We start from the raw sequence: 10,781 nt of genomic DNA, 5'->3' as shown, positions 1-10,781 counted from the left end.
CTCATTTGAGTTGGATTTTTGTCCTTTGCGAACTGTGGTGTTGGAGAAGACTCTTGAGAGTCCCTTGGACAGCAAGGAGATCCAACCAGTCCATCCTAAAGGAAATCAGTCCTGAATATTCATTGGAAGGACTGATGCTGAAGCTGAAGCTCCAATACTTTGGCCACCTGATGCGAAGAATTGACTCATTGGAAAAGACCCTGATGCTGGGAAAGATTGAAGGCAGGAGGAGAAGGGGATGACAGAGGATGAGATGGTTGGATGGCATCACCGACTCCATGGACATGAGTTTGAGTAAGCTCCAGGAGTTGGTGATGGACAAGGAGGCCTGGCATGCTGCGGTTCATGGGGTCGCAAAGAGTCGGACACGAATGAGTGACTGAACTGAACTGAACTGAACCAAGAGTCCTGAAAATACCCACAGTATGACTTTAGGTAACAGTGCCAGGTAGGTAGATGACTTCTTTCTTGTTACTTTCTCACCCAGGTCCAGCATCTTCACTAAAGAGCCAGGTTCTGCTTCCTCCCCAGCCCAGCAGCCCCCGACCCACACCCAAGCCAGGAGAGAAACTTCCATCCGTGTCTCTAGGTCCCAGACACCCCAGGCCCCGCAGCCTGGGCATAATAAACACATCACCACCACCACGCCCACCCACCCCCCAGCGGGAAACCCCCCAGTACAACACCCATGCCACTAGGGAAAGAACAGCCCAGACACACAGAAAAATTCTGAAATAGGCTTCGGGTTTTATTCAAAACAACACTGGTGGCGGCTGCCACTTGTTTTCTCTACCCCAGGCCGTCTGGGCCAGTAGGTACCAGCGCCATCAGCAACTAGGAGGGAAGTTTATTCACACCATAGAAACTGTACAGCGACTGGGAGTGCGATAGTCACAGCAGCAGGGCTGGGTGGAGGGCTTCCAGGAGGAGGCGGCCTCTGTCTCCTCCTCAAACCCTGGCTCAGCCCAGGCTCCGCCAGGAACACTGATTATTGCACAAAGACAAAAAAGAGTATGTGTATCTGGGCTAAACAGCGGTTTCTAAGACCCCAAGCCCTTACACAGCGCAGCAAAGGGGGCCAGAGGTGGCCCTGGAAACAGAAAGCTCCAGTGGGAAGATTTGTGGGGGGAAGACAGGCAGACAGGCTGATACTGTGCACATTTGGTCCACTTTTAGGGGGCTGCCTGGTGCAGGAGAAGGCCTGGCAGGAGACAGGAAAAGGGTTTGGCCAGGGCAGGCCATGTCCCATCTGGTCTTGGGTCCCTTTGTATAGGTGTTGAGGTGCCTGCCAGCCACCATCCTGCAGAGATCTGCAAACACACAGCTTGGGGTGTCCAGCACCAGGGTCCCCACTCTCCTCAGGGCCAGGCCACGTGGGTTAGGGTAGGTTTGTGCTTTTGTGATAGACAGGCCGCAGGATCAGAGAGGGCAAAGGGGCTAATCACCCAACCCTTAGCCATTTGGGCTTCTCCTGGCCAGCCAACCACAGCTTCCCTGGTCCCCTATCACCTGTAACTCCCAGGAACAGGACCAAGTGCCTGGGTTCAGCATTTGAGGCCCTCCAGGAACAAGCCCATCTCTCACGACTCCCTCAGGCAAAGCTTCTATCTTCTGTGTTCAGCTCTGAGACATATCCCTCTCTGACCAGACCTCCCACCATCACTCAGGTGACGGCTGGATCACTCTTCCCACGTGTCTGCTTGTTCTGAGGTCACACAGATCCCAGTAAAAGGATGGCTTTATGTCAGACACACCGGAGATGTGTTCCCTGCCCAGCCACTGATAACCTGGTGACATCAGGAAAGTCAGTTCCCTGGTCTGCGCGTGGAGCAGCAGTGCACGCGGCTCAGGGCCTCCCGACGACACCTGAGCCCAGAAAACGGGAGCTGCTGACCGGAGTCAGATGCCATCCCCTGAATCCCACCCACCCTCCACACGGGCCTCCCAGGCCCCACTAGCCATCTTCCAGCCCCTGGCACACACGTCCCTCCAGGAACACGTTGTCGGGCACAGCTACTGTGTGTGCGGCCTCCCCTCCACCTCGATTGCTGGGGCCAGCGTGGCTCACGGAGGGAGGGTGAGGCAGAGCCCAGCAGGCTACCCACGCCCTCTTTTTCCCCAGACAAGCAAGCACCCCCGTGATGAAACCACCAGCATGGCCAGGGCAGCCAGTGCAAGGCTCTCTGGAGCAAGCAGCTCAGGACTAGGGCCCAGCCTCCACCTCCAGCCAATGGGCCCCTGGGGGGCAGGAGGGGACATGACCCCAGGCCCAGCCAGCCCCTCCCCTGGAGGCTGCCACCTGGGAGAGTGCAGAGCGTGTAGGCACCGCCTTGTGTGGCCTCACAGCGACCCCTCAAAGAGGACTGCCCACCATCACACTTTCAGGTGAGGAGAGGGAGGCTCCAGAGGCTCAGGGGCAAGTCCAGGACTGACCACCAAGATGGCCCAACTCCCCCACTGCCAGCAGAGAGGCCTGCAGCCCGGCTGTGACTTTCTGAATCCACCTGCTTTGAAACACAGGGTCCCTGTTTCACATTTCAGGTACTCAGGGGCTGGCTGCCCACAGGGCCCCAGCCTCTTTGCTCCCCGGGTTCTGAGGGTCCTAGGGTGGCCCCTTCACCCCCTGGGGTGGACCTTGGCTTCCTCAGGTGTGAAGTGGACCAAACAACCCTTCCCCCTACCAGCTCTTGGGGAAAGGCTTTGCAGGCCACATTACCTCCTCCCTTTGCACGATGCCCAGACCCCAGGGGTCCCTCTGCCACCTAGAAGACCCACAGCCTGTCAAGAAGACCCTTCTCCCGAACCCATCTGCCCAGCCCAAAGCCAAACTCTTTAAGGTCAGGTTTGGGGAACAAGGTCAAGGGCCCCTCAGCGGGGCCAGCCAAAGCCTTTGAGAGGCTCTCACACCGGCAGAGGGCCTGGTTATTGCTGAAGGGCGGTGAGTCCCCAGCTTTCGGCATTTCCCACCCCACAACCTCTGCGTGTCTGCAGATCACTGCATCACTATGACCCAGCCTTCTTCCTCAAAATGACTTCAAGTCCATTCACTGCTCAAAACCCAGCCCTGATCTGAGCACTATGTCTGTGATGTCATGGGTCCAATGTACTGGGGTTTTTTTTTCTAATAAGTACTGAAATAAATGCACAACTATTCAAATAAATACCCATCTGATAAATGCAAGTCTATTCAAATAAATACCCATCTGGGAACCCATTTGAGAAGTATTGCAGCTTTGGGAAAGCTGGGAAGGGGAATAAAACAGAGACTTAGAGGCAGGCAGCAGGGAGAGAGGATGTGGGGATGTGGGTCTCCAGGTGCCAGGCGGGCGTGGGAAGGTGCAGGGCCCAGGGCTGATCCCAGGGCCCAGGCAGCTACCCCCACCCCTACTTAGGGTCCTGTCAGATCTATTTTACCCTGAACTCCATGGAGGATGGGGGGCAGGGAGCAGAGTTGGTCAGGGGACAGGGAGTGGAGGGGTGTGTACAACCTCCAGCAATGGCCGTGGCTCAGGGTCCACCCCGGGCTGGGGGTAAAAGGCAATAAGTAACCGGCCACTGATTGTCAGAACCCAGGAGCCCTGGGGGGCAGCCCGACCAGCATATGACCTCCAAACATCTCATCTGCTTAATACCTTCACCGTCCCTCTCCTTCCTGCAGCCCTGCTGCTCTCAGCTCCTTGGGGGCAAAAGCCCCTGGAACCTCACCTAAAGGTGAGGCCCCCCAACCCTGCCCAGTCGTGGAGCCACTTTACAGCCCCACCGCTGTCCTTAAAGTAATACCAGGACTCACCCCTGGTTTTTCTAAAGAAAGACATCTAACTGGTTGACTAAGAGAGTTTGTGTGCTCTGGGGCATCTATGAAGGACTGTCACAACAGCTAGACGGTCAGGAACAAGACAGACACCCCAACATGTAGAGGGGTGGGATCTTAGCAGCGTTTCTTCTTTAAAGGAAAAAAAAATGCACCCTGAATTCCACCTCTTCTTCTGGGCCTGTCTCCCCAGCCACGGTAGGGACCCTCAGAGGCCTGAGAGCCCTCTCCAAGCCACTCTCAACCCGGGAGGGAGACACCAGAAATTCCAGCCGCCAGTACCCCCGGAGTGGGCCCCCACCGGCTATGCTCAACTTTAGCACTTTCTGGAAGTCATAAGCTCTCGGTAGAAAAAATAAATATATATGTCTGTCTCTCTCTATGTATATGCATATGTATACACGTATACACACAGGCAGGACCTCCGCTGGGCCCTTCTGAGCCTCGGCTACCGGGCGGGCGTGGGGGGGCCTGCTCCTCCCGCCCCGACGGCGGCCCCCCGGCGCGGCGCCCAGGTCCAGGTGGTAGACTGGACGAAGTATTGCTGTCTGCCCCTGGCTCCTGAGGTAAAGAAGTGAAACGGGGCGGGCGGGCGGCGGCCCTCATCTCCTCCCCTGGCTCGCGGCGTCCCCGGACGGCGGCTCCCCCGGCGGCGGCGGCGGGGGCTGTGGCTCAGGCGCCTCGGGGTCCCGGGGAGCCGCCGGCTCAGCCGGGCGCGGCGGGTCCTTGCAGCGATCGGCGGCGGCCCAGGATGGGCTGCGGGCCAGGCCGCGGGGCCCGGGGGCGGCGGCGGCGCGGGGGCGGCCGGGCCCGGCGGCCAGGCTGCTGGCGCTGCTGAACCGGCGCGCGGGCGGGAGGCCGGGCGGCGGGGGCGGTGGCCCGAAGAGGGAGGTGAGCGAGAGGCTGCTGAGGGTCTCCGAGTGCTCGCTGCCCGCGCCCCCGCAGCCCCCGCCGGCCCGGCCGCCCGCGCCCTCCTCGTCCGAGGGGTCCATGGAGTCGTGCCGCGTGCAGCCCGGGCTGGTGGAGCCCCCGCTGCTGTGGCTGCGCTGGTGCGCCCGCAGCCCGCGCAGGCTGAACGTGCCCCGGCCCCGTGGGCTCGGGCGGCGGCGCGCGGCGGGCGACGGGCCGGCGCGGGGCCCCGGGACGGACGCGGGCAGCCCCAGCCCTCGCCGCGGGCTGTCGCTCAGGGTCAGGCTGTCCTCCAGCGTGGTCTGCAGGCTGCCCGCCGAGCTGCTGCGGCTGACCTCCAGCGACGTGTCGCTCCCCGTGGCCTGCGGGGAGGGCCACAGGGGATGGGGGTGCTGCCCGGTGCTCCCCTCCCCCGATGGGCACCCCCTCAAGCCCCTCCGACCCCTCAGGAACACACCGGGCCTGGCGAGGCTTTCCGGCTGTCTGAGCTGCAGGGTGGCCCTCCTGGTGGTCCCTGCAGCAGCTTCCAACTGGGCCCCACCCCACCCCATTGCCTGGCCCTCAGTGTGCCACCAGCGTCATCCTGCTCAGACCCCAGTCAGGCACCCAGCAGAGGAGGATCCAATTCACTGGGAGGAAAAGCCCTTGGGCCCCACCCCATCCCTCTTGACCTCCCTCCCCCCTTACTCGCCTGGCTCCTCCCACCCCACCCCGCACCCCCACCCCCACCTCTGCCTGGAAAGCTCTTCCCTGATACACCTGTGTCACCACTCACTGCCCTCCCAGTCCCTCCACCTGAACTGTCAGCACCCCACTCCCCCACCAGCTCCCTCCCCTCTCCCCCGCAGCATTCTTCCTGGCCCACATCACTGCCAAACACACTATACTTTCCCTGCATTTATTCTGATCATCTCTCCTGGCACATCCCTGCTACACACTAAACGGTAAACCCCCCAGAAGGCAGGGATTTTTTCACCCTGCAGCCGGCTGTAGCCTGGCTGGCGGGAGCTGGGGTCAACAGTCACTGGACGAACAAGTAATTGCAAGAGCCCTGGGCTGACTATGCCTCTCCCTGTGCCTCACTGTGCCTCTCCCTGAGACCTGGTCCCCTCCCCCTGCCCCCGCTGCCCCCAATCCACACCCCCAGACCAGGGATGTCAGGTCTGCAGACCCTTCTGCTCTGTGCCCTGAGGGGTGCCCAGGTGGTAGCCCTGGCCAATTCAATACAGGCGGCCTCACAGACCGAGACCTCCATTCCTAGCAATCACATGCCAACCCCCTCACCCCACCCCCAAACCCTGCAATGACTCCTAACACCCCCTCCTCCCTGTCCCCTCAAGCTAGAGCCCAGGTCTTCCTCCAGGGCCCCCAACCTGGGCACTCCCCACACTCTGCTGTCCCCAGATGCCCTAGGACCCAGCCCTGTCCACTTCATCAGCCTCTAGTGTCACCTCCTCCCTCCAGGCTCCCACTATGCCCCTCTTTCCCAAGTGTCCCTGGCACCGCCCTGCCTGGTGCCTTTGGTTGGGCCCGTTCCCTCCTCCCTCACCTTGGATTTCAAGACGCCCCCTCACATGTCCCCTGACAGGAGAGCTCTCAGAGCCCGGAGGGACCGTACCTGTCGAAGGAGGGTGCAGTTGACGCTCGGCGACCTCAGGGAGGCCCAGGAGCCCTGCAGGGCGATCTTGGGGAGGGTCCGGGATCCGGCGCCCTTCTCCTGCCCTTCCTGGCTGGCGGCCACGGCAGGGTGGAAGAACTCGGCCGGCATGGGCAGGAGCGGGCTGGAGGCATCCGGGGAGAAGGGGCTCGGGGGCACTGCTGGGGAGGGAGGAGAGGGACAGGGGAGCAGGCTCAGGCTGGCAGGCCCCTGAGGGTCGGCTGGCAGGAAGGGCCCCCTGACAAACTGGCTGTGACTCCATGGGCAAGCCTCCCTCTCTGAGCCTCAGAGTCCATCGTGAGAGCAAGAAACACTGAGCCTGCCTTGTGAGCCCTGGGAGGACGGGCACTGGGCGATGGCAGTTTCTGGAGCCAAGCAGACCCAGGCTCAAGGCCCCCTAGGTTCCTTCCTCTTTAAATGGGGACCAGCTGCCCACCTAGAGGAGTGGAGACATGGCTGTAAGAGCAAGAGGCAGCTATGGAGCTCAAGCCCCATGAACAGCAGCGCTCACTAAGACACTCACTCCACAGTGCTGACACCCTCAGGGCATGGCCAGGCCTGGGGCCCCCCACCCAAGGACAGCACACAGGTGGGCACCACGCTGGACAGCAGAGCAGACAGAGTGCTGGGGATGGAGGGGGCAAAGAGAAGGTGAGGTGGAGATGAGGGCAGTTCTGCAGGTGGGAGGAAGCAACTTCTGCCCATGGTCCCCTCAGTGGCTTCCAGGATGAGGATGGAAGCTCGAATGTCCCCAGGTAAGGGGGATTCCTCATCTTTGGCATCTTATTTAAAGAAAAATGCTAATGAAAGGTTAGGTAAAGAAGATGGGACTTCATCTGATCAGAATGGCTCTTCGGTCCTGTGCCCTAACTTTTGATTCAGGAGGTCTGGGGTCTTGGCACCTCAGCCATCATATCCAGGCCAGAGGCCGTCAGCTTTAGGAAAGTCCTCGGAAGAGTCACTCCACCTTTAGCTCCTGGAAGGTGCTCAAGGCCAAGGCCCCTCCCAGAAGAGTACATGGGGTGGGCTCAGGATCTCAGGGCCGCTCTTCCAACGAGTTCATCTTTCTGCCCCCCTTCCCCAGCTGGGACTATGAAGCCAGATTCCATCACCTTCCAGAGAGACTGGAGGTGAAGGTGAACCTGTGATGGACCAGTCAATTGAGTCCTCTGTCCTCAAGCCCAGAGCCCAGCCACAAGCCCAAAGTGCAAACAGAAGACGCTGAGGGTAGGGCTTTGTATGAAAGAGCTATTGAGGACCACAGGCATCTGCTGTTCAGCATCACCTTGTATGACGATCTTGTGGGATAAACACCTCTCAAATTCAGCTCTAGAAAAACGCTTCAATAATTAGGCAGCTTGCCTTCTGCTTGATGAGAGCTGTGTGTGCCAACCTGTTTCCTTTTTCACCACAGCTCCCAGGACACTCAGCATGAATCATCCATTAGCCCAGATTTTCGGTATAATTATGACCTCATCTCTCTGTATTATTTGGCTCCTGGTCTTTTGTCATTGTTCTATCAGGCCTGAGATTCCTATCTTTTATTGTCAATTAACCATCTGGTTCTTTCTGGACTCGATGTAATAGTCTAGGCAAAATTACTCAGGAAAAATCTCAGCCAGTTCCCTCTGAAGCCAACACCCAAGATCAGGGCCATGGGAGCTGGCAGGGCTCCCACCCTCACCTTGGCTGCTCTCGTGTTTCAGCCAGGACTGGACGGGGTTGAATGGGATGGCCTCCATCTCGCACAGGAAGTTCTCCGGACCCGATGAGACGGCCGTGTTGGGTAAGGGGAAGAAGCATTCGCCCAGGTCCCCTACCTGCATGGGCTCAGGCGGGTCAGGCTCGCCCTACAGGAAAAGGGAGGTGGAAGGGGCAGGATGGTGGAGGGGGGAACAGCCCACCATAGCTGCCTTCATGCCCCTGCTCTACACCCCTTTGCTTCGCTGCTCTCACTGCCTGGGACGGCCTTCTCCTCCCCTCCTTCACCTGGCCAGCGATCATCATCTTCCAAAACCTCCTGGAGGTAAAAGGACCCCACCTCCAAGAAGCCCTCTCTGATGTCCCAGGCAGGTAGCAATTCCCCCACTCACTCCCCTTGTGACCCTGAGACTCTTGAGGCTCTTCTTTGTCTCTGTAGCCAAGTGGTACAGACCCTGGCCAGCAAAAAGGCCAAGCCTAGGCTGGTGAAGGCACCAGAAGACAGACCAAGCAGCTTCAAAGCCTCCTTGTGAGCGTGACCCTGGGCAGGTCCCTTCCTGTGGCTGAGCCTCAGTTTCCACATCCATAAATGAGAGAGGAACCACTCCTTCTGGCAACCAGCTCTCCTTCCTGGCACTCCCTGAGCCCTGCCCTTCTTCAACCCTGCAGCCCAAGGTTACCTCTGAACAGTATGTGTCTCAAAAGCTGCCTCTATGCCCCCTCCAAGATAGATGAGCCCCCTATGAACTATTATTTGAGTCCTAATAAAACAGCACCCACCAACACCACCAGACCCTAGAAACTGCACCCCAACATCCTGTGTGGGAAAATAGTGCAGGGGTACAGGAGATGCAGGAAGGGGCTGGTGGCAGCGGGGGACAGGGGCTGTCAGCTGTCAGAGGGGGACAGAAGGGGCCAGCAAGATCCACTCCCCCCATCCCCGCCTTCCTGGAGCTGATGGAGGACAGCCCTGGGGGCGGTGGTGCCAAATCCAGGCTGCGCCAGGGGTCAGGGGGAAAGAGACTCTCTTAGGGGAGGCCCACTGCATACCCACCTTGGGCCGGGGGCTCTCGCACCTCCCCCAGCCTGGGCAAGCACGACTAGAATGCCTCGGAGCAATTAAGCCCCCTGATGCAACTACTGGGACCACGCACAGCACAACGAGAGAGTCCGTGTGCCGCAACAAAAGACCACACACGATGCAGTGAAGACCCTGAATGCCACAACTCAGACCCAAATGTCCCACTCCTTGCGACCCCATGGACTGGAGCCCACCAGGCTCCTCCGTCCGTGGAATTCTCCAAGCAAGAGTACTGGGGTGGGTTGCCATTTCCTTCTCCAGGGGATCGTCCCAACCCGGGGATTGAACCTGGGTCTCCCGCATTGCAGGCAGACTCTTTACCATCTGAGTCACCAGGGAATCCAAATAAAGAAATAAATACTTTAAAAAAGAAAAAAAAGAACGACTCTGCCTCCAGGTCACAAGCCCTGCGGCAGACCTCCCCTGCCTGAGTCTGCAGGATCAACAGAGCAGCCCTTCCAGCCCTCCTGGCCTCCCCTAGACTGACCACCTCGAGGGCAGAGGTTGGGGACTGTGCCCAGCTATGCGACAGGACAAGCCACCTCACCTCTCAGAGCCCTCATGCCCTGGCCTGTGGAATGGAGTCACATTACCCCCAACGCACAGAGCTGGGGGGCGGGCACACTGAGTGCAGACAAAGGGCACACAGTAGGTGCCTGCACCTGTTGAGACTCTCCAGCCTCCCCCGGTGCCCCCGTAAAGTGTGCCCACCAGGGACAACTCCCAGTGGAGCAAAAACATCCAAAGCTACAGTGAGTGGCCAGGGCCACTTGGATGCTGTGACTGGAGCTCTGGCTTGTTGCTGTGTGACTTCAGGTAAATCACTCCACCTCTCTGTCCCCAGCCCTCATCTGACCAACAGGAGATGAGGGCCCAGCATGCAGCAGGTGCCACTTAAATGGTGCGCCAGGAAGGGGCAGTGTCCCAGCATGGCAGGCAGAGGCCAGGCTGCAAGTTCAGATCCACCTGCCCAGGAGCCCACTGTGCTCACCTTGCTGTCCCTGGGGCCGACAGGGCAGGCTGCAGGGTCCTCCAGACTCAGGTCATCGCCAAGCAGGATGGACGAGGACCTGTCTGAGTTCAGGGAGAAGGCCTCCGTCTCGGCCAGCTGCACCTGCAGGGAGAGCGGGCCACCTCGTGTCACCTCTGGGGCTGCGGTGGGGCAGGGGTCCTCCAGAGAGACACAGGGCAGTGGTCAGAGAGGGCAAGAGATCTGAGCACAGATGGCACGTCCATCCTGTGCAGGGACCTAGCCTGGGCTGGGAATGGGAGACGACCCGAGGATGTCACAGACGGCAGAGTGCTGGGCCTAAGCTGGGCCAGCGGGCAGGTGAGCTGCTGAGGGCTGTGAACCAAAGCTGGTCCAAGCAGACCAAGTGCCCTTCAAGGCTGCTGGGAATGACTCACCTGTGGCTCTGTGCAGGCTGCCCTCATGGGCTGGGGGTGCTTGTGAGCCCCTAGGGCCTTGGGGAGTCTGAAGTCACCTCAGGCTAAAGGGGATCCCTGGGGGCTGGCCACTCCTAGGGAGGTGCTCAGGGCCCCACGTGGCTGGGGAGAGGGGACAGGGCCCGCCTGAGCCTGCACAAGACAGGCCCAAGGCCACGGATGCCCTGCGGCGCCCA

The 10,781-nt window shown here is 59.8% G+C and overlaps 1 protein-coding gene across 1 annotated transcript in view; it reads right to left on the bottom strand.

Moving 5' to 3' along the window:
• Window positions 1-727: 727 nt before the first annotated feature.
• The window catches only part of CACNA1I (calcium voltage-gated channel subunit alpha1 I), a 116,490-nt gene continuing 106,436 nt past the window's right edge, over window positions 728-10,781 (bottom strand). The window contains exons 33-36 of the mRNA XM_086402931.1: window positions 10,151-10,273; window positions 8,062-8,227; window positions 6,339-6,538; window positions 728-5,082 (exon numbers count right to left, since the gene is read on the bottom strand). Of these exons, the coding sequence (XP_086259057.1) occupies window positions 4,414-5,082; window positions 6,339-6,538; window positions 8,062-8,227; window positions 10,151-10,273 (1,158 nt within the window). The 3' untranslated portion in view covers window positions 728-4,413. The remainder of the gene's footprint in view (window positions 5,083-6,338; window positions 6,539-8,061; window positions 8,228-10,150; window positions 10,274-10,781) is intronic.

Source organism: Bos grunniens, chromosome 5, assembly GCF_055505025.1.
Source record: "Bos grunniens cultivar Pamir isolate PY7600 chromosome 5, Bosgru_T2T1.0, whole genome shotgun sequence".
Lineage (NCBI taxonomy): Eukaryota > Metazoa > Chordata > Mammalia > Artiodactyla > Bovidae > Bos > Bos grunniens.
The sequence above is the reverse complement of the archived record's forward strand: the minus strand, read 5'-3'. Positions and strand labels throughout refer to the sequence as shown.